The sequence below is a fragment of the Vicugna pacos genome, chromosome 12 (genome assembly GCF_048564905.1).
Source record: "Vicugna pacos chromosome 12, VicPac4, whole genome shotgun sequence".
Taxonomy (NCBI): Eukaryota; Metazoa; Chordata; class Mammalia; order Artiodactyla; family Camelidae; genus Vicugna; species Vicugna pacos.
In genome coordinates, this window is record NC_132998.1 from 39,529,373 (window position 1) to 39,553,492 (window position 24,120).

A 24,120-nucleotide genomic window follows, 5' to 3' on the forward strand; every position below is an offset into this window, starting at 1 on the left:
ACTAATCACCCCAAAGAACATTAAGGATATGGTCAAAAAGTATAAGATTCCACTGGAAGTACTAGGAATATAATTACGTGATTAATATAATTAACACTGCTGTATGTTGTATATGAACGTTGTTAAAAGAGTAAATCATGAGTTCTCATCATGGGGAAAACATTTTTTTCTCTTTCTTTAATGAAAAATAAGAGATGATGGATGCTCACTAGACCTATTTTGGTAGTCATTTCATGATGTATATCTCAAAACTGGAAGGAAAAAAAGAATAAATAATATATAAAAGTCCTCTGAACAAGAATGAAAATTTGTACTAAAATCAAGAAATATTTTTCATTGAAAGATACCACTAAGCAAGTGAAAAGGCAAGCCACAGAAAGGAAGAATATGCTTTGAAACATTAATCCAACATATAACAACATTTAACAATGAACTATCTCCTACTCTGTTGCAATTCCTTAAGAGTAAGAGGTTGTGTCTTATTTCCTCCTGCAGATCTTGTTTGCAGTGTAATTCCTTAGAACTCAAATAGAGTCCTAAGTATAATACACGTGGTAATTCCCTACTTTGTCTACATTAACCCCAGATAATTCAAACCATGATTTATTTAATAATTTGATAACTATAATGGAACATCAACTTTTTGTACTTTAAAAAAAAGGGGGTAGTATACAGCTTATGAACTCACTTTAAATATTTTATATGGAAACAATGTGTAGGCTAAGTCCAAATGAATTTTATTGATAGCTCAGGAACTTAAAAGGCTTTCAGTGACTTAATATTTTCCTTATCAGTAACACTAATCATATTTCAAGTTTATCAAGTTGTATTTTTTCCTACATAGTCTATGATCTAGACTTGGTGATTCTCATTGACATGGTTCTATCATTGGGGCTGTTTTGGGGCTACATGGATATATAAAATTTATTTTGGGGGCAAGAGTTAGATCCATCTTTTATTTGTTTCTTTATTCTTTGTCCAAGGCATTTATTTCCACCACTGGTTCCATTTGTTTTCCTTTTCTTAAAGCCTTAAGCTGATGTCTGAATCACATGATTCTTTTCTTAATTGTAGAATGTCATAGCAGAGCAAAAAGAGTCTTTAAGATCATTTTATCTAGCTATAAAAGACATTACTGGGTCAATTAACAAGATTAGAAAACAGTAGATTAAAGAATTGCCAGTGATAAACTTTCTGAAGTTGATTATTGTGATACTGTTATGTAAGAGAATATCTTTATTCTTATCTAGAAAAATACACTTAAGTGTTCAGGAATAAAGGTGCCATGATGATGTATTTACTTACCCCCAAATGGTTCTGGGAAAAAAAAATTGTGTATGTGTGTAGAAAGAGAGAGTGGGCACGGGAGTAAATTATAAACTGAACAGCACAAAATAGTAACAACAGGTGGGTCTGGTAATGAGTATATTACTGTTCTTTATACTGTTATTATGACTGTTCTGGAACTGTGAAATGGTGTCCACATACACAGTTTTTTAAAGTCATGTCATTTAGCCCTCTTAGGAAGAGCATTCCGTCCGTATGACACAGAGGGTAAGTTGCTTTCCCAGTCACCGTGAGAGACAGAACTGACTCCCAGTCCTATGTCTCTGTTATATTGTGCTATCTTCTTCTAGTGAATAGTCACCGAGTTCTAACCAAAACAGGAGCCAGTAATCCTGCTGTGTGACTACGTAGGACGCAGCGAGGCTTACATATTAGTGATGTGGCTTTGGGTTTCTTTTACAAATATTTCTGCCATTACCTGTCAGCCTTACAACCCCCAGCCCCTCTGTTGCCTGGATGTCTGGTTATTAGATATGCTGCCCATTGTAATGAGACATGCCTACTTTGCTTTTTAACACACAGTGGTTTTGTTCTTCTGTTTCTTGATAGCTACTGGTTCTTGGGATACGTTTCTCATGCTATGGAATTTCAAGCCGCAAGCTAGAGCTTTCAGATACGTGGGTCACAAGGATGTTGTAACCAGCGTGCAGTTTTCTCCGCTTGGAAACTTACTGGCATCTGCTTCAAGAGACAGAACTGTTAGACTCTGGATTCCTGATAAGTAAGAGGAACAAAGAAACATCTAACATGCTCTGAATTTAGGAATGAGAGGGAAAACTGGAGACTGGCTGTTCCTTATGCCCTTCTTGGAATGCCTAACCCCCCAGTTACCTGCTCATACTTAGTCACAACCGAGGTGTACTGCCCTTCTCATAAAGTCACACTTTCATAACATTTTTGTCCTTATCTTTAACTCAATAGTTATGTCTTCTATTTGGAAACTATTTCTAACTGTGGAAATATGCCTAATATGTCTTAAGGCGTTTTTCTGGGGGGGGGGGAGCAAGTTTAGGAAGGGTGATGGTTATCAACCCCTTCATAAACCTGATACAAGCTTTCGATCTTCTCCCCAGAGACACACATTGGTCTGTAGAACCAAATATTTACAGTTTATTAACCTACTATTGCCCATTCGTGGATCCTCTAGGGGACTTTGAACCTCTTTAAACCTTTAAAAACCCCTGTGCCAGAATTCTTAGATGCGTATCATTCACTTTTGGCCTCCAGAATTTTCTTGTTAAAGAACATTTCTGACAAATGTATGAACCCCATGGCATTTGTGTATGGTCCTATCCTATCCTAACAAAGCTCTCTGTAAGAGTCTTTTCAAACCCCAGCTGGTAGCCCATCTATTTTAAGCAATTATTGAGCCATGATTTTTTTTAAAGTTTTTAAATTCTTAATTATATACATTTTCAAACATACATGAAAGTGGAATGGATAGCTTGGCAGCTCCCTCCCCACCATACCCATCAACCAGATCCAGCAGTTACCAGTGTTCTGTCAACTTTGTTTTGTCTGTTCCTCCTCTACCCCCATTCTTTTTTTCCTGGAGTACATGTTTTTAGAACAAATCCCGCATGTCATATAATTTCCCCCCATGAAGACTTCAGAGATTAAGAAACAAGCATTTTCCTTCACTCTACAGTGGCAGGACTTGCTTTGTGGCACATGACTGAACAGGCCGAAGCCCTCCTGAGTGAATGAAAGTTCCCAGGGCACTTTCCTGCCAGTGGACACTTCTTCCCCTGCCACTACCCAAGGGAAACTCCGTGCTGAGAAATCTGAACATTATCTCGAGGTAGCAAAAGCGATTGAGGAGCTGCGACATGTTATCATGACAGTGCAGAGGGCAATGTAGAGGGAATTGTAAGGGAAGGCATTTTCTAAGATCCTTAACCTTGGGCATTTAGGACCAGTGGTTTACCGTTTTCAGCACAGCATGCCTCAGTCTCCTGTTACTAATTCAAGGAAATCTCGGTGAATAGCCTGTCTAAGGGTAGATAAGCTAAAAGTACACTGAATTATTGAAGTGTACCGGCCAGTTAAAGTGCAGCAGTTAGGCTTGTGTCGCTGTCTGTGGTTCCTCTTCCTAAAGCATCATGGTGGGGCCAGGGCAGTAGTGGATCATGGCGATGAGAAGGAGACTGACGAATCAGTTGTCTGTCGCTGTGTAACAGTCCCCAGAACTTAGTAGCTTAGTAAAATAACTAGCATTTCTCAGTTTTGTGGGTTTCCTCTGCCCTGTTGGTGTTGGTTATTCCTCACGCAGCCCCATAAAGCTGGCAGCCGGGCTGGCAGGTCCAGTGCCTCACTCACAGGCCTGCAGCCGTGGTGCTGGCTGTTGCTGGGATGCCTTGGTTTTCCATGTGCCCTTTCTCCGTTAGCAGCAGGATTTCCTTATAGCATGGCAGCTAGATCTAGGACGGTAAAAGCCGTAACTGCTAGACTTCTAATAAAGGCTGGACCTGAAACTTGCACAGTGTCCCTTCTGCCACACCCTGTTGGTCAAAGTAAGTGACACCACCTGCAGAGATTCAAAGGGAGGGGCAGTCGGTGGATTCCACATCCTGTGGTAGGGGAGTGGTGGTGTGTGCACAGGGATGACGGGAATTGCAGGTGAATGCATACCACGGCTGGTGACTGGCAGGCTAGGAAAGGAGTGGGAGCCAGGTGGGAAGCAGGTGTGGCCTGGTGCTCACCACAGTGGGCAGTCAGGAGAATTCAGGCAGAAAGGGCAGTTCATTGTGTGGGAGGCAGAAAGTTAAGGCAGGGTGAGGAACTGGAAATCTGCTAAGCACCAGCACAATGAACATGAGGCAGTCTTATCTTGGTTTCTTAAATGCTTCCTGTTGAGACCGGATCCGGATCCGGCAGTCTCTAGGTGGAGGAGGGGCTTTCAGAAAGAAGGCAAACAGGATTGCCTCCTGGAGCATGGAGGGCAGCACTGAGATCAGGGCAGATCTTCGTGATACTGACTGTCTCTTGGCTTCCTGGTCAAAGCAGGTGCCAAGCCTTCTCTTTATCTTCTCTAGACTTCATGCTTAAAATCAGGCATCTAGTGAATTCTATTCACAGAACTTTCCCTTGAAACCTCCCTGAACTAGTCCCTGAATACTCACTCCTATGTTTTAAAAAAATACTGATTTTAGTTGTCCCTAGTGTAATATCATATATAACAGGTGGTGGAGATTTGTAACAGTCTCCTCTGCTTTCTACAGACCACTGGAAGGGTAAGCCAGGTTGGATGGAAGAACATTTAAGTATTAACTTTTCCCAGCAGAATTCAGCAAAAATGTATTGAGCTCTCTTTATATACCTGGCATTGTGCTAAATGATAGTCTTTTAGGGATGAGTAAATCATTGTCTTCAAAAAAAATTACTGCTTTATAGGAGAGAAACAGGTCTATTTTTTTTAAAAAAGTACTGTACAATGTAATAAGCAAAATAGATGTAGCAGAGAGGGACGGTGAAGACTCTGGGTTAGTCGAGGGGGCTTTGGGAGTAGGGGGCATAGTCAGGCTAAGAAGGAGTAAGTACTAAGCCACAGGTGTATTTGAAGCACCGTGACTGTTGTAAATGTGCAAAGTTCAGTGCGGTGGCAGGATGTCTCGCCAAAGAGCTTGGGCGTTGTAGTTTTCCTTGGAGAGCAGCCTGTGACATGTTTACACTGGGATTGACACGCTTGAAATTACACAGTTAGCAAGGTTATAAATGCAGTATGTAGGTGACTGGAGGGGGATAAAAGATTAGAGCAGGGAGACCAGTTAAGAGGCTTTTGCTGTAATCTAGGTGAAGGATATTGAGGTTGTATATGTTTTAGTGCAAGCATAGCTGGGGTAGAAAGAAGAGGAGGAATTCAGAAGATGTCTAGGAGCCCGTAGCAGTATCTCTGTGGCTGAGTAGGTTTGCTGACCTGTTGGATGTTGGGGAGGAGGAGCTGAGGGTAACTTGCAGGCTTCTGCAAATTCTGCTGCCTGATCTTTTTCAAACAGTACTGGTGATTTTCCCCATAAGGCGTCACCTGTGTGAATATGACTCTCTGAATGGAAAACTGGCTCGGTCTGAATGCAGTATAAAGTGAAAGCGCCGCGGGACTTGGGAACGTTGACGCGGAGTGGTGTGTCTCAGCCTGTCCCCAACTGTTTCAACATTTTCCCTGTTGCTTCTCCTTAGACACCACACAGTGTTTTCTCCAGCATTTTTTTTTCACTATTCTCTTTTTCCCAGATACAAAAAAATGGATCTGAAAATTCAAGGTGTTGAGTACTGAAGTATGTTATTACCATTTATCTTGTTTTATCTGTGAATGTAAGATCGAGCCTAGGGGTAAGTGAGGCCTTAGTTACACCCCAGGGGTCTCAGTTCCCATTCCTGGTGGGTGAAAACAGGAAAGTCAGATCTCTGAGGGACATTCTGTGTGGAGGCAAATAACATAGGGGGCATCTCCTTCCCAACCCAGAATGCCAGTCCACACAACTTCACATGACCCCAGTTTGAAAACACTGCCTTAGAGCTCTTCATTTAGTGAATCTTAGCTTTTCTAGGTTGCAGGTTCTTTAGGCCGTATGTTGCTGTCTCTAGAGGAACAACTTAAAATGCATGTTAGAGATGTGTTCAAAAGATTATTTCCCTAGCTTCCAATTAAAACAAAATCAGCAAATGCATTTTAGGGTGAGGACCACCAGGGTCTCTCTTATTAAGTGTCAGCTGTGACTTTAATTAACAAAACCAGCTTGAAACAGCATTGATGAGGAATACAGTACAACACAGCCTTTTCACACTTTGGTCAGTTTTTAGAAGAGTTAAGCTATTTTATGTTTCAAAGTATGTATACTGATTAGATATTGATTATAATCAAATCCAATGCTATAAATATCAAACTGTTTATTTCCAGGAGAGGGAAGTCCTCTGAATTTAAAGCTCACACAGCTCCAGTTCGAAGTGTGGACTTTTCAGCTGATGGCCAGTTTCTAGCTACAGCTTCCGAAGACAAATCCATCAAAGTATGGAACATGTATCGCCAGCGCTTCCTGTATTCCTTGTACCGACATACACACTGGGTGCGCTGCGCCAAGTAAGTGCCAAGTCTCACACTATGGTTCCGACATTTTTTCCTGCAAAGTCCATGTTTTACCACTCAACCCCCAGAAAAGGAGACTGAGGGCAAAATTATTCGTTCATCCATTCATTCATTTATTCTTTCAGCAAATATTTATTGTGTGCCTGCTACGTGGCAGGAATAGTAGTAAACAAAACAGTCAAAACCCGCTGCTCTCAAATGACGCTTATGTTCTAGAGAGGAAAGCATGATGATAAACAAATAAGCAATTAGAGATGGTAGGTCAGATGGTGGTAAGTGCTGTGGAGAAAAACGGAGCTGGCTGGGAAGGCATCTGCTGGATTAAACAGGGTGTTCAGCGACTGCTCACACAGAGGGTGGCCTTTGAGCAGAGACCCGAGGAGGGCAGGGAGTGAGGCTTGAAGCTGTTTGGGAAAGAAGAGTCCTGCATAGAGTGAACAGGAGTAAAAGGCCTGAAGTGGGAGCCTGGTGGCTGTGTGAGGACAAGCGAGAAGGCTGGGGTGGCAGAGAGCAGGGGGAGGCAGGGGAAAGGAACAGCCGTGATGGACATGCTGAGTGATGAGATGCACTGGACCGTGTTCATGTCTCCGATTTACATTTTAGTGAGATCGCTTTGACTGCTGGTGGAGAACAGCCTGTCAAAAGTCAGGGCAGAAGCCAGGAGGTGCTGTGAGGGGCCATTGCAGTAGTTCTCATCCGGGTTTGGTCCGGAGTGGTGGCCCTGGAGATTCCAAGAAGTGGTTGGATTTTAGATAATCTATACGGTTGACCCTTGAACAACACAGGTTGGAACTGCAAGGGTCCACCTACACGTGGATTTCTCAGTAGTAAATACCAGTGTGCTACACGAACCAAAGTTGGTTACGTCTGTGGATGCAGAACCGCAAATATGGAGGAACCTCGGCTTCAGAGGCCAGACAGATTTTGATTACATGTGGATTTTGACTTTACAGAAGGTCGCCGCCCCAAGGCCCTATGTTGCTCAAGAGTCAGCTGTAGTTTGAAGTTATAGCCAGAAGTACTTGTCATGTTGGACGTGACAGGAAAGAGAAGAACCAGGAATGACTTCGTAATCTTCGGCAGCAGTCTGTTAGGACAGGTGTCAGGAATGTCAGCAAACAGCCCTGGGGCCCTCAGTCCCTAAGACTGTGTATCTCATTTCACCATCAGAGCCGGCCTGGGAGGGAAGGGCTGTTGTTTTAATTTCTCCATTTTGCAGATGAGAAAACTGAGTTTCAAGAGTTAGAGCTCATCTAGGTGAATGGGATTAAAAGCCCAAAGAAATTCTTGTCCACTTCTTAAGGGGGCTAGTTGGTGATGTGTTCACAGCCTTGGAGTTGGGAAGGAGAGACGAGAACCTGGGCTCCAGTGCTGTCGTCTCTCTCTCTCTCTCTCTCTCTCCCTTTCCCAAATGCCAGCTTCAGTCTTTCAGATACCATGGTGTGAGGTCACCACCAACTCTGGGCTGACATCCTCACAGCTTTGTGACTGGAGAGGGGACGCTGCTCCCAGCTCCAGTTAGAGAAGTACTAGGGGTGACTCTGACTCAGCCAGGACCCTGTGTCCGTCCCTTCACCAGGAGTGAGATGCTGTGATTGTCCAAGTTCATCCAGGCACCCAACGGAGACCAGCTGCCCTGGCTGGGGAGGAGGGGCCACACCAACCATGTGCTCTGGTGGTGGAGAGAGAAGACAGTTCTCACAGGAAGGGGGCGGGCACAGAGGTAGTCACTGGGGGGACACTGTGGACCCTGCGGTAACCTGGCTTTGTGCCCACTGTGTGACATAGCACGCTGGGTGTCCCCAGCTGGCATGTGTTGGGCGGGGGTATGAGCCCAGCTCTGTCTAGCCTGACAGCTCGCCTTTGTTGTGCTCTTACCCTTGTTATGTTCTCGGTGGGACGTTATCGCTCAGGAGGGGCTGATTATAATTTGTGCTAATGAGTCTAAGAAGAATAAAAGAAGATAAACAGAAGGTCATACTTTTAGTCAGTGGTTTTTTTCTTCTCAGGGTCTCAGCTACTTTTGACTCCAGCCATCTCAGTATTATTTCTGTACGTGCCATGTATCTGTGTGGTTACGAGCACAGACGTGGAACCTAAATATATAGGTTCAGATCCCAGCCCCGCCACTTACTAGCTGTGTGACCTTTGGGGAAGTTACCTAACTTCTCACACCCTAGCTTTCTTACCTGTAAAATTAGCATGTTAGTAGTAACCTGCCACCTAGGTTGTCATGGCCTTTAAATGAGCAGATTTGCCTGGAGCACCCACTTAATAATCACTAGATAAATCTTAGCCATCATCCTTTTCACCGTCATTGGATATCTCATTCTTGTTTAATTTTTAAATACATTATGTAACTTAAGTTGATAATTTTCCCTACCCAAGGAAGTAACGTGTGACTGTCCCAAGAGGCCGGTCAAAACATTTGTATTTATATATAAAACGATGTCAATATGAAGAGGAGGCAGAGCTCTGTCATCCAGTGGATGGGGCCCAGACAACAGACGTACAGGTGACCGGGCCGGCTCCAGGAGGAGTCATTTAGCTCCCACCTACTAGGTGCCAAGTCTGGATGTGTCCATCAGGGAGCTCAACATAAGCAAAAGCACCGAATGTTGATTTAGCTAATCAAGACAGAGTATGCCATGTGCATTCTGACTAGTAATAATAGCTATTAGTGTCCTATGTCTATTTTCTTTCAAAAATAATTTGAAGTGGTTTATGGTAAGTGACATACCGATGTATACATCAGTCACTGGAGGGAATGGGGAGACAGTGCTATCTAGAGGCCATGTCACCTTGGTTAGTGCAAATTTGGCATGAGGAGATACAGCCTGAGTGGCTTGCAGCCAGGGTATTAATGGAATGATGGTGGCTGACATTTTCATTTTCTAATAACAAGAATTTCTATCAAGTTGTTCAGATAAGAGAAAATTTTTCCTGGACTAAATGCTAGGAGATACTTTATTCCTTGCCCTTGTATTGAATTCTCTGTGTATAATATAAACGTTAAAAAGAAAAAAGTAACACTAATGTAAGACAGAACTTATGAAAGTTTGAAAAGTCGTCAATAATGTGAAGTTTTGGATTTCAAAACATTCCTTTAATAATCACAGCCCCTGATATGTGCCACATATCTGTGCTGGGTTTTAAGTATGTGGAAATGAAAGACAGCCTTAGCCTCAAGGAGCTCGTATAATGTAATGGAAAAATAGATATGAATAATTATGAAGGGATGTGTCCCATGGGAAGATGATACGCATGATGATAAGGAAGTGTGCGGTGGGGCGCTGACCTAGACTTGTGTAAGGAAGAGTCACAGGGACATTCCAAGCCGCAAACTGAGGGGAGGGAAGGAGAAGAGGAGGCAGCAGCACATTGTCCGATGGGAGCAGGTGGCAAATCGGAACCTTGTGCTCTGTCTACCTGGCATCTATTCCCTATTTTCTGGAAACAGTGCCCAGGTGTTCCTGAGGAGCCAGCCCTCCCCAACGGTCCCTCTACACGTTCCAGAGTGCCCCATCTCCAGTCCAGCCGCAGGCTCAGCTCAGGTTTGCCGTCCGGAACCGAGCATCCCCCATCCTATGAGAGCCAGTGAGTCTTGTTGGAACTGCAGGCTCTTGTTGTGGGATTGCTACCTTTGGGCTTATTTAAACCTGTGCTGCTCTGTGTACGTGCACAAAGAACTGACCTGAGAAAGATGCTGATTCTTTCAGAGGAGGGGGAGCTGTAAGGTGAAGGCGGAAGACAGAAACTGCTGTCTAGTTACGTGGTGTGGTTTCTGGATGTAGCCATACCTGGAAGTATTTGCGTGCGTGCGTGTGTGTGTCTGTGTGTGTGTGTGTGTGAGAGAGAGAGAGAGAGAGAGAGAGAGAGAGAGAGATGAGCCTTAAAAAATTCCCTTTCACTTTTTTTTTTTTTAAATGCGCTTTCCAAAGGAAATAATGGTGAAGCAGAGTTTGGGAAAGTGGCAGTTATCTTTGCATCCAGTCATGGTCCCTGTTTTATCTCCATCCCCAGCACTGCCTTGGTTTTCAGCTTCATTATCCTTTGTGGAGACTTCGGCAATAAACTAAATGTTTTCCATGACTACAGATTTGTGTTTATTCCCTTTCCCCTACAGCTTCCAAAGAGACCTTTGTGAATGCAGATCTGGTTATGCATTTCCTCAGGTGAAAACCACCCAGTGACTCCCTGCCGAGGCATACTTGTCCCAGCGTATCTGCTCTGTCTTCTTTTATAACCTTGTCTTTTGTCCCGTTCACCATTCACCTTATTGCAGCTACGCAAGGTTCCCCAAGTGTGCAATGCTCTGTATGTTCTGTGCCTCTCCGTGTGTTCCCTTCACGCCTGGGATGCCCCCACTTCCACCCTCCCTTCACCATCCTGCTTTGCATCTCTTCCTTCAAGAAATATTTCCGGTTCTTTCAGGCGGAGCCTGCTGTGATTCCCTTCTGCCACCACAGTGCCCTGTTAGTGAGGTCTGTGCCAGCTTAGGCCTCTCTTCCCTTTAGACTTTGAATTACAAGTGTTTCATTCACTGTGTCTTCCCATGCCAGGGACTGCTGTACTTTCTGTAGGTACCACAGAAAGCAAATGAGACAGAATTCCTCCTCTCATGGAGCTCCCTCTACCAAAGGGAGACGGGCAGTAATCAAATATACCAGTGATAAGTGCTCTGTAGAAAGATACTGTAGGGTAACAGGATGGAGCGACAGGGATTGGAGGTGCTCTTTTACACACAGCGGCCAGGGGAGCCAGCTCTACTAAGGTGGCGTTGACTGAAGTGAGGGAGCTGGTAAGGTGGGTGTCAGGGGAGAGTGTCCAATTCAGAGTCAGATACAGCGAGAGAGAGACTGCGGGGCATCAAGTATAGGGTGGGGAAGGCTCAGAGGAATGGTGCAAAAACGTGGGTTGAATGAATTGATGAAGGGTTGACCTCTAATGTGCAGGTGGCTTTGGTGGGAGTTTTCATGGGCTCCTTCAGAAAAGAGTCATTTTTGTGGATTTTTAAATATCAAACTCAGAACTGCTATACACACGTTATGCATGGGGAATATGTGGCTTCACTACTTTTTTGTTTTATTCTCTGTTCAGATCGACAGTTTTTCTACTCCACACACCTGGTCTTAATGGAATGCCTTCATCTTGCTGGAACCTTGTGGTTCTGAGGATTTTTTTGATCAGTTGTGTTCTTACTGTTTGGAATGAGTGATTCATGTGGAATTCTGCAGAGGCCTCTGGAGGAATGTTCTTTGATAAATAATTTGGTTAAATTTAATGAATAAGGATTTCATCTTTTTGGCAACTTCCCACATACACGCTTGACCACATGAGTTCTTTCTCACTCATTTGTTACCATCTTTTTTCTTGGCTCATCTTACTGCAGCTGGAGACCAAGAGAGCTGAGAGGGCTTAGTTGACCATGCAGGCCCAGGCTATTGGTGTTTGTGCAGCTTCCTGAGAACTTCACTTTGATGAGGTCATCCTAGCCTAGGACTTTCTTCCAAAGGTCTGAAGGATTTGAAGTACTGCCTTTGCTCTTTACCCAGAGGTGAGAAGGCTCAGGGGGAATGGAGTCAGGCTTCATAAGTGTTAGAGAGTCTGAAACGTGAGCCAGATCCCAGTTTACTCATTTACAATGACGACGCTAACTTTCAGAGGGACTGGAACACTTTTGCCTGCCTCAGTCAGAGCCTTCTTCCTCTGCCGACAAAGTCAGAACCAGGGCTCAGTGAGCTCTGGAACTAAGGCAAGAAAGTTTGTTCAAAAAATCTTGGTGGATAGTTTTCTCAGCTTAGGGTAGTGCAATGGGCCCATCTCCTCCACATTACATTCCTGCCAAGGAAACTGCATGATCGGTTCTGCTGGTCAGGTACTGTCTCCTCTGGGCTGGCTGGAGACACGCCGATCGCTCTTGCCTCTGGCAGTTGCTGGTCACCTCTCTGTTGACATGGTATCTTTCAGGTGGTGCAGTGTAATTGACTAGTTTCACTAGCATGTGATCTGAGAATATGACGTAACTCCTCTGGGCCTTAGTCTGCTACCCTATAAAATGGGTACTAAGGGGTACCTTCCTCATAGAGTCATTCTGGAAATTAAACAAGTTCATGAATGTAAATAATGTCAGCTATTAACTGGAACTCACGTTCCAGTTTTTGCTCCTAGGGATTATACTGGAGTCACCTTTAGGCTGTGTTCCAAAGTCATTCACACAACTGCACATAATGCTTGAGGTTGCTGCTCCAGGTAACTACTCTCAACCTTTGGATGCATTTTATGTACTTAACTATAGATGCTAACTTTGTTTTAAAGTACTTGGGTCTGAAAAACTTTGCCTTTTAATTGAAGTGCTTAGTCCACTTAAATTTATGTAACTAGTCCTATGGTTAGGATTAAGTCTACCATCTCACTCTTTGTTTTCTATTTGTTTCATTTGTTTATTTCTTTTTACTACTTTTGGATCAATTGAGTGTTTCTTAGTATCCTATTATCTCCTCTATTGGCTTTTTAGCTTTTCTCTTTGTCTTGTATTTTTGTTTCGTGGGAACCTCTAGAGGTTACAGTATGCATTCTTAGCATATCACAGTCTATCCTTGAATTAATTTCATGCCATTCTATATACAATATTAGAACTTATAAAAATTCTAATGTTAAAATTTACAAAAATATATCTCTATTTACCCACCTCTTGACAGTTTTACTTCTGCATATGATATGCAGCCACATACATAAAGGAACCATTTTCTTCTAAAGAAAATAAGAAGCAAAAAGGCTTTTATATTTACGGCCATATTTACCTTTTCCAGCACTCTTTATTCCTTTGTGTAGATCCAGGTTTCCATCTCATGTCATTTCCCTTCACCCTAAAAAACTTCATTTACTATTTCTAATATTACAGGGCTCCTGGTAATGAGTTCTCTCAGCTTTTTGTTTATCCTTTTTAGAGGATATTTTTGCTGAGAAGTAGAATTTTATTTCAGTGGCTAATTCTTCTTTCAGCACTTTAAAGACATCATTCCTGGTTTGTGTTTTTTATATGAAAGCAGCATATTCCCCTGTATGTAATGTGTGTTTTCTTTCTCTCCTGCTCTAGGATTTTTGTTTTTAGTGATTAATCTTTTGTTTTCAGTTATTTGACCATGATGAACCTAGACAGGGCTTTCTGTATTTTTCTTGTGGTTCACTGGACTGTGTGGATCTATGGACTGATATTTTCATCATGTTTGGAAAAATTTTGTCTTTTCTTCATATATTATTTCTCTACCCTAATTTTTTTCTCATCTCTTTCTGGAACTCCAAGTTCATGTTTGACCACTTGATATCGTCCCACCATTTATTGAGGCTTTGTTCATTTTCTCAAGCTTTTTTTCCTCTTTGTACTTAAGTTTGCATAGTTTCTACTGGCCTGTCTTCAAGTTCACTGGTGCTTTTTGTCCATGCAGTGTCCAATCTACTGTAAGCTTATCCATTTCTCTGATGAGATTTTCCATTTGCTTGCTCGTTACGCCCATCTTTTCCTTAAATCCTTGAACATATTTATAATAACTATTTTAAAGTCTTTGTCTGCCAATTCCAACATCTATGGCAAATCTGGGTCAAAGTTTTTTGCTTCTTTGTATGTTTTTTAATTTTTTGTTGTATGCCTAAACATTGGTAAGTGTATGAGAGTATGGATCACTCTGTCTTCTAAAACATGTTGAATTTTGTTCTGGCAAACAATTAACTTCTCCTGGCCCAGCTAGATTTTGTTGGATTTAGACTTTTTAGGGTGGATCTAGAGTAGCCTTTATTGTTAGGCTGTATGGTACTAGTGGCCTTTCTGAGGCCTCAGCTGAATGCCTGGAGTGCTCACCCAAATCTGTTCAGAGCTTGAACATCTCTCAGTGCTGGGTAGTCGCAGGAATCTCTGTTCAGCTCACAGTCTCCGTTCTCTACCAAGCCTTGTTTTCTTGTGCATAAGCAGGTTTGTATTGACCACTCATTGGGACTCATAGGCAAATTTTGGGGAGTTTCAGCCCTTCAGAGCTCCTCTCTTCTATCCTGCCTTCAAAATTCCAGCCAAGCCCTTTAGCAGATCTGAATTCTGACTCCCATTTCCTCTGCCTAGTGAGACTGCAGCTACTTCCTTGGGCTCTATGTCCTTATGCCATGGTCTGAAAAATGCTCCTCTGTAGAAATCGAGGATGGATTTCTCACTTGTTTTTTCTCTCTTAAGATTCATAACCCTGTGCTTTCTCTTTTCCAGTAACTAAAAGCAGTTGCTTTGTATATTTTGCTGACTTGTGTGATTGTTTATGCTTGGGGAGTAAGTCTGATAATCGTTATTCCCCCCATCTAGAACGGGAAGTTTTGCCTGAGGAATTTACTGGAAATTGACAAGCCAATTTCAAAAGTCATTGTGAATGAGTTAAATGTGGGAAAATAGCCAAGAAAAGATAAGAAAAAATTGGAAGAAACTTGTCCAGCCACCTCTGAGAAAACAGTATAAAACTATAGGAATTAAAATATGGTGATCATGGTACAGGATTAGGAAAATAGAATGTAGAAAGCCTAGATGCAGACCCCATATATGTTTTCTGATAAAGATGGCATTTCCAATCAGTGGGGAAGTAGATGAATAGTTATTTAATATGTAGTTAAGATAATATTAAGTAGCTATTTAGTATGTAGTTAAGATAATTAGATTTCTATTTTGAAAAATATACAGTTGAATCTTTATTGCACACCAAACATTTACAAAAATTGTAGATAAATTAAACAACTAAACATTAAAACTAGTCTAAGTGATACTGCTTTTCCTCCCAATGCGTGGACAGTATATTTAAATGAATGTAGAGGGTCAGTAGAGCAGTGATTTCTCCCTTTAGTATTTGAATTTTAAATGTGCCATGGACTTAAGTCATTAAAATTCTATGTCTGTCTGGGCACAGTGCTTATTTTGAGTTGTCCCTGGAGCCCAGACTTACTCCATGTGGCACAGAGATAGTGCCCATTACTGTAAGAAGAGGTGAAGAGCTGTGTCCTCTGTTTGACTAACTATTGTTAGGATCATGCATCTCAATTCACAGAAATATTTTTAAGGTATCTCATCTATTGAGATATATTCATGCTTTCAAAATATAAATTAGTATAGTCTTTTTAGAAATTAATTTGTAAAACATTTTAGGAGTCTTTGTTACAGTGATTCTACAATTGTAAATTTACCCTAAATACTCTTTTGTATTCAAAAGAAAAAACTTTGTATATAAAGATATTGCTTTCAGCATAATTTATAATGATGAGAAAATGGAAATCACCAAATTTTCCGAGTAAAGAAAGCTGGTTAAGTAAATTTAAATTACTATGTAGCCATTGAAAGAGGGATATGTGCAAATAATGAGATGGAAACATGTTTATGTGTGAGGTAAGAGGAGCAATATTCAGAATTCATGATTATAATAAACATGAACAAAAGATAAAGTACCTCTCTTACACAAAACATTTTGTGACTTTGTTGGGTGATGGCACTGTGGGCTTTTTTTTTACTTACTATATTTCCCAGTTTTGTTTTGTTTTAAACAAGCAATTTGTCCTTAATGAGTAGTGAAGAAAACATGTGTCATTTGAAATATCTACATATGCAGATGAAAAATAGCATTTTTTTAGTGGCAGAAGAATTTTTCTAAAAGTTAAAATTTTTATAGCTCTGTTTTTTTTTTTTTAATAATGTATATTGTGGGATGACTTATGTTTCTTTAGGGTGTCCTCAGCCAAAAATAGACGCTAATGAGACAACTTTTCCAACATTATTGGTTTTTTAGCATTAATTTTTAGGGGGAAAATCTGACCTTAATTTTCAGTTTTTGCTAGTGTTACAAGTGATCTTTGATCATCTGAATTGCAAAATTTTTTTAAATTTTGCTCAAATACATATAATATAAAATTTACCATTTAACCACTTTTAAATATATAGTTCAATGGAGTTAAATACATTCATGTTGTGCAAAAAGTTGCAAAGGTTTTAAACATTAGCTTTTGTTAGCTATAATATTGTTAGTCCCAATTCCCTTAAAAAGTTTTTTTAAATGTCCTACATATTTACTGAGGACCTCCTCAGTGCCATGGACTGTGTCTGGGGATACAAGACTGAATAAGACAGATACGGTTTCTCTCTTCTTGGAGTTTACATTCTGTTAGGGGAGCAAATAAAATGGTTGTAAGTGAGCTTACTCTAAGACACTTACTGGGGAGCAAACCTTCTGTGGGAGAGGAGTTCAGAAAAGCTTTTCCTGAGGAACTGACCCTGAACAGAGACTTGAAGGAGCAGTAAAGTCCTCTTAGGAATTTTAAGCTAGGCCGAGTAGGGAGCAGTGTTTCAAACACAGGGACCGGCATGTGCGGGAACACTTGGGGCTCGGGAAGGACCTGAGAGAAGAGGGGTGTGGTGCCAGGAAGTGTAAGGTTATGGAGTCGAAGAGACAGGACGGCAGATCCTGGAGGACCTGGCAAGCAGGGGTAAGGATGTCAGACTTTTTCCCAAAGGAAATTAAAACTGAAGGGTTTTAATCAGAAAAATTTGATTGAAGATTTAAAGGTCACTTCTGTTGCTTGTGGAGAATAGAAGACAGCAGGACCTATTAAGGTCTGAAGAGGCAAGGCCTGATAGTGGATTGGAATGTGGTGAGTGGAGGAGAAAGGAATCAAGCTTGACTCCTAGGTTTCTGGCTTGAGAAACCATTTTCTGAGAAAAGGAACACTGAAGAAGGAGCAGTTTGGAGAGGACGATGATGAGTTCAGATTTGAACAAGGTCAGAGTCAGAGGTGTCTCCAGGATATCCAAGAGGAAACGCTTAGTAGGCAGTTGTACTTATGGGTGGAGATCCCAGGAAAGGAGTCTGGGCACGTAAATGGTAAATGACCCAACAAGTAATTAGCATGTTTCGTGCCATACTTAAATCTTTTTATATCTCTTTTTATCCGTTTTTTGTGTCTCAGCAGTTACAGGAATGAATCCTGTTACTACATTCAACAGATGATTTCTTTTCTAATGCTGACCAACACTTAAAAAAAAAATGTTTTGCTTATTGCCTTGAACTTCACCTTCAGTATATAAACCCCAAATCCCATCAAAGCAAACTCTGAGACTGCCACTTTTTTGTTTTAATGAGTCTATGAAAGTTTTAGGTCTGAATGCAATCCAAACTCTCTCATCCAAATAGAAAACAGTGGCCAGGGTGGTTCTTAGTTTCAAAAGGTTGCATAGCTGGACAGTTGCAAAGTTGGCCTTAGAATCCAGGACTCGGTACTGACCGAGCAGTCTTACTTTCACTGTTTTTTACTGCTTTCCCCTCTTATTGAATATCTGCTGGCTTCAGAGTACCTCTTACTAACCATATGTTTCTTAAGGGACATGGAACAGTGTCTACTCTGGTCTCAGAGCCCTGAGGGCCAGAAATGTGGGATTTTGTGGGGTTTTTTTGGGGAGAATATTTTTCTTTCTGTATTTCCTTCATTCTTCCATTTTTTCCCCACTATTCCTTTTCTATCCCTTACTTGAATTCCTTTTTTCTTTTTTACCCCTACACAGCTGGAGCCAGTGGGTATGGCAGATATTGGATGCTAAATAGATGTCCATCACCCTTGGAATCCAGATTGGTCCTCAGGGACCATATCTAGTTCCTAAATGTGGCATGTCTTCCTCCCAAGTTAAACTTCTGGTTCCTTCTCCCGCTTGGAGGGCTGATGGTTTGAGTCATAAACTCTCATCTCAGAAAGCTTAGCCCTTCCTCCATGCAGCTGCGTGTCTGGTGGGTGTCGGGGTTGTGTGCCTTTGCTGTTCTTTTTCTCCCAGCTTTACTGAAATATAACTGACACATAACCTTATGTAAGTGTAAGGTGCACTCTGTGATGATTTGACACATGCATGTATATATTGTTTTTATAGAATATTTAGTCAGATGATAGGGAATATCCAAATGAAATTTTGATTTCCTGTGAAAGCACTTTAAAGTTTCTCAGGGTTCATGGACCTGTGTGTCTCACTAGTGAGTGAAGAACTCAATGACTGTGCATGTGGACCTACAACTTTATATATAGTTTCAGGAACTCCATAGATTCAAAGTTAAGGAACTCCGGTTATGTGACTCTCAAGGACATGTAAACCAGTTTTTCTAGAAAAAAGTTCACGATTTTCCTTTTTTCCTCCAATGAGTACCAATATATTTGAAGGGATTGACTAATAATTCAGTTAACTTCTCTAGTGCCTTACAGACAGTCCGTGTCTGCTGATCCATTAGTCACTGTTGACTAATGTAATGTCCATCTTGGTGACACACTCTCTGGATGTTTTAAAAAGTGGTTGGGTGGTACTGAGTTAGAGAGTTAGAAACTTATTGGTAATGTCTTGGTAGAAATTTTATATCCTCTTAACAGTCTCAAAATTAATAACCTGGTTAGTTATTGTTTGAGCCCTGACCAAAAGAGGACTGTCCTTTTCTGATAAAAGTCAGGGCCAAAGAGAAGCCTGTTTTATTGGTGCTAACCCATTTCTGTGTATCCAATTAAAAATAAAAGGGAGAAGAAGATACAAACCTCCAGCCCCTCCAAAGGCAAAAAAAAAAAAAAAACACACACAGAGAGTGTATGCAGGGATTATAATGTAGTGTCCAGAGTGGGTGGCATGCTTACCTGAGTTCCCCTGGGTTGTGTAGAGCTGGAGGTTGGAACACCCCCTCCTCGGGCACCAGCTTCTTTCGTCCCGGCCAGCTCCTCTCCTCTCCACTTACCCGAAGCTCACATTACTTTCGTTTCTCTAGTGCTGGGGAAATTTCTCCAGGCTATAGCCCCCTGCCCAGGATGAATTTCTGGCTGGTCAGGATACCTTCTTTTCCATATTCACAAGTTGTTTTAAAATCCTATTTCTTCTGTGGAGCTTCTCGTGACAAACTGGCACCTTTTTGTTACAAACTGTTTTCTTATTATCTAAAAGTATATTATTTGTGTGCCATCCCTACATCCTTCTCCTTATAATGAAAGCCTCATGAGGGCAGGGGTATTATCGGTCTCACTCACCGCGATATTCCTGTTACCCAGGACGGAGCCCAGTGCCTGGGCTGGCAGGTGCTCAATTAAGTGTTTGAATGAATTAATGAACGGATATTTTCCCCATCAGTCCCTCAAGGTCTCTGATAGGGTATGACATCAGACACACTGGTTTTTATTAAAGGATAGACTGGCGGTTAGCCTGTCAGGCAGAGCCCAGTCACATAGCCTCCTAAGAGCATTTGCCTTGTGGTTTTCCTCCACTTCAGAACTTTCTGTGGTTACACAGAAGCCACACGGAACTTCCTGTGCTCTCATTTGGTTAGTAGAAGAAACTTTTCTTTCTGTCAGACTTAAGCAGAGTGGCTGAGAGGTTTGGCTCTAGAGCCAGACTGGCGGGTTCACATCTTCCTGCCTGTGTGACTGGCGGTTACTGATCCTCTACGTGCCTTGGTTTAGTCATCTGTAAATGAGGCTGCAATAGCACTTGTTTTGTACGGTTATTTTGAGGAGTAAATGAGTTGCTACAGGTAAAGTGTTAAGAACCATTCTAGGACATAGATGCTCAGTAAATGCAGGCAGGATAATGGTGATGCTGCTGATGGTGGTGGAGGTATTTGGCCAATAATGTCATAGAGTGAGAATATTTGTACTTTGCTTTTAGTCTGATCATTCCATTTTATTACACTGTTTTCACCATTGCTTTCTTAAAATACAAGAATCTGGTCATCTCTTAAAAATATTCATATTTAAAATGTTCACATTAAGTAATTTTTTAAAAGATAGCTTGTTAAGAAGCACAGTTTGATTCCTTGCACTAGTTGTTTACAATTATTATGCAAAGTTTATTTTCATGGGGGTACTGAATAGGTTTTTTTCCCCAGGGTCTATAGACCAAAATAAGTTTCATATATTTGGAACATTTCTACAGTACTATCTTTCATATTTGAATCTTCTTCACTCCTCACATATTTTTTTCTGAAGGGAAAGATTAATAAAATATGTTGTCATACAATCAATTTGAACTACCCAGTGTGAAAGATATTTCCTTGGAAGGTTATTTTCTTGAATTTTTAAAGACTAGTTCACACAGAATTTAATTATGCTTCTATATCCCTTTTAAAATATGGTGTATTCATAAATTCTAGATTCAGAGTTTCTGTTAGGAAGAATTATTTTTAGGCCAGCCTTAAGGACAGGGAGGAAGAGGGAGGGAACAGTGAGAGAGAACAAAAAGAAAAACCTTCAATTATAATCCACACCCTTAGTTGATGGCTTTTACAGTAATCTTGCCATAGAGGGAAACTACAAGTAAAACTGAAACCTAATCAGTTCTATGACCTAAATCTGTGCTTTTTGGGTTTTATTATTACTAAAATATTAAAATGAAAACACTATTCATAGTTTCCTAATAGTCTAAAAAATTTCATTTTCTTTTTGGTCTTCTGCTCTTCTGTCTCTGTTTTAAAATGGCACTTAAGGGAAAAAAAGAACCTTGGAAAGGATCTTAAAAGGAGAGAGAGCATAAAAGCAGTAGACAAGATGTCTGAGAATTTTCTCCTTTGGTTTTTGATGAGGCGTGTGGATAAAAGGTGTGTCCATGAAGTTCTGTAGAAGTGAGTTTTCCTATTTTCAGTCGATTGGAGCTGTCTGGCCTCCCCACGAACAGAAAGTTACAGGCTTGGGGAGGTGGTTTTTTTGTTGATATCATCTAATTTTAATTCTCAACACACCAGTCCTTTTCATTGTTTGTTTTACCAAAAGCTTCATGCAGGGTTGGTAGGGTGAGTAATAGAGGCTCTCTTGGGTCACATGGGTAACAGCGGAAAATGACAAAATAGAAAAAAGAAGTAAAGAGTACTTTAAAAAAAAAAAAAAAGGTGCTTGGCTTGGAAGCAGTGCAGACCTAGGGCAGAGGCCATGAAACTAAATTATTTAAATAAAAGAGTGAAAGGTGAAAAGAAACTTGCTTAGTCTACATAGAATGTTGTGATCTTTACAATGGTCTGTCAGTGTCATTTATGTGCTTAATTTTAGCTGGAAAGATTTTGGTAGCAGACTGTAACTTTGCTGCATGTGCAATGACAGTGGCCTGTGGAATTTCATATGCACAGCCTGATTGTGATTGTCAGGAGCCTTCTGCAAAAGTAATTTTTCTTGTGTTTTCCAGGTTTTCACCTGATGGAAGACTAATTGTATCATGCAGTGAGGATAAAACTATTAAAATCTGGGACACCACAAATAAGCAGTGTGTTAATAACTTCTCAGATTTTGTAGGGTAAGTCCAGTTCTCTTTTTGCATTTATATGGTTTTGTTTGCTAAGGAGACATTTAATTATTACAATTCAAATAAAGAGATGAGAGTAAAGAGAAATCACAATATTAAACCATCTTATTCTTTCTTCCTAGGTTTGCAAATTTTGTGGCTTTTAACCCTAATGGCACATGCATAGCTTCAGCGGGTTCTGATCATACCGTGAAAATCTGGGATATAAGAGTGAACAAATTACTCCAACATTATCAAGGTAACAGTTTCCATAACAAAATTCAGTTGTTGAGTGGGCTCCTCTGGGAAATTCTTACACCGACGGACTGTTCTTCACGTGGGCTCGGTCCTCTTAGGGAGGGTCATGAGCTGCCTTTGGACTGACTAGAGAACAGTTTGCCCCCATCAGCAGCTTGGTCTGAGGAGCTGGGGTGGGTGCCCAAGTGCAGAGGAAGGTGTGGGGACCTTAAAAATGATGCCAGGGCTGAGATTAAAAAAAAAAATTCCTGGGAGATTTTCAAACTTTGGTTATCTGCTTTGTATGAGAAGTATGGGAGAGAAATTAACTCAGAAGGAGTTTCATGAGCACAAATAGGTGTTATAACTGGTAGAAAACAGCATTCTACTGTGCCTGTGTATTGAAGTTAAAAGAGAATTGAATTGATTTCTTAGAGTATAGTGGATTTGTGTTAAATCCACATTTCTCTTTCTTAATAAATATGGTATTTATCATGTAGCAGTCACTGTGCTAAATCCTCACAACAGCCCTAAGAGGTATTATTATTATTACCTCCATTTCAAAGATAAGGAAATTGAGGCTTAAAGAGGCGAAGTAACTTGCTAAAATAATTGATAGAACTGACATGGGTCTTTCTGTTTACAAAGTACATTTTTACAAAGTACATTGCCGAGCAAACTTTTGATCGCTGTGTTATACTGCCTCCTATTGGAAGGATGGTGTCCAGAAATGAATTCTCAAGCTGTCAAGACTGCCCTTCTCCAAATCCATCTCCATACTCTTCACCCTTTGTCCCAAGCCACTAATTGGTCATTACATTTAGTTTAAGGCTGGGTTGTATACCTTATGTGAGCTGGTGGTTATCAACTATTGCTTATATTGACAATGTATCTGACAGTTTTTTGTTACATGGTTAATAAGATCATCTTCCCATGACACTCATTTGTAAAGCTATTCTGACTCGTGAGCTAGAAGCTTAAGCTGTTTGATGCCAAACTACTTATTTGTTTTGGGGAGCTATAGGGAATTTTGGTGCTGTGGAGACATTGCCTCTAATTGATTTTTATTTCCAACCTAATACTGATAATAGGGTAAAGGGGCATCTTTAGAATCAAGAATTGTTCTCTTAGCTTTTTGCTTTTATTTTCTACAAATCAGTTCACAGCGGTGGAGTTAACTGTGTGTCATTCCATCCTTCGGGTAACTATCTCATCACTGCTTCTTCAGATGGTACACTTAAGATTCTGGATCTCTTAGAAGGAAGGCTCATATATACACTTCAAGGACATACGGTATGAATGCTAAGACTTCTGCTTCTTAAATAATATATATTTTACAGTTTTGATCCATTTTATTATATGGCTTTATTGTTTATCTAAGTGTAGCATACATTGCTGCTATCACAAAATTTATTTTTTGCTTCCAAGGCTATGTTTTTATTCTCTGAAGGCAATTCTTAGGAATATTATTTATTGTAATTCTTGTCAAAATCAACATGTATCTTTCAGTGGCCATTAAATTAATCCTCCACTGCTGTCTTCATCAGTATGTAGTATAGGTGTGACCAGTTAAATGGTGATGGATACGTTTTCTCCTTACTTCTGATCTTTCCCCTCACATGGAGCCTGTCCCACTAGCTCTGACCCTCTGAGCCTCTCACACCCCCGCACTCATTCCTTTTGCTAATCTGTTTGGTGAGTTTAGAAGGAGAAATCTCTTGGGAGCCTGTCCTCTCTGTTTTCCTCTGATACTTCTCGTGGGGAGGCCTGCTGTTGTCCAGTCTTGTCTGTGACTGGATTCTCAAATCTGACTCATTCTGGGATTCAGTTCTAGAAAGCCCATTTGCCCACAGATAAAGCCACATTCTCGCTTTACAAGCCTTCATCAGTACGAAAGGTGATATTCCTTTGTCTCATATTTCACTTGGTTTAGAACCCAGTGGGGAAGTGGGTGCTGTCTGTGGAGACTGTTCAATCACATACACACACACACACACACTCACAAAGATAATAATGTACTGAAGGAAAACTTTTTCAAGTGTAGAAACTATTCTTCCTTTCTGGGTAAATACTCAAACTTCTCTAAATTTTTTAGAATGCATCCTCTTTTTTTTTTTTTTTTTTATAAGAGGTACTATGTACTTCCTTTTAACCAAGTTAT

At 40.9% G+C, this 24,120-nt stretch overlaps 1 protein-coding gene across 7 annotated transcripts in view; it reads left to right on the forward strand.

The window, feature by feature from the left end:
* The window catches only part of POC1B (POC1 centriolar protein B), an 84,821-nt gene that overhangs the window by 20,462 nt on the left and 40,239 nt on the right, over positions 1–24,120 (forward strand). For 5 of the 7 annotated variants that reach the window (XM_072973259.1, XM_031683283.2, XM_072973260.1 and 2 more), the window contains 5 exons: positions 1,897–2,068; positions 6,245–6,424; positions 21,627–21,734; positions 21,866–21,981; positions 23,119–23,252. In XM_072973259.1, coding sequence (XP_072829360.1) covers positions 1,923–2,068; positions 6,245–6,424; positions 21,627–21,734; positions 21,866–21,981; positions 23,119–23,252 — 684 coding nt within the window. In that variant the 5' untranslated portion in view covers positions 1,897–1,922. The remainder of the gene's footprint in view (positions 1–1,896; positions 2,069–6,244; positions 6,425–21,626; positions 21,735–21,865; positions 21,982–23,118; positions 23,253–24,120) is intronic. The other 2 variants (XM_072973258.1, XM_072973257.1) reach the window with 1 other exon arrangement.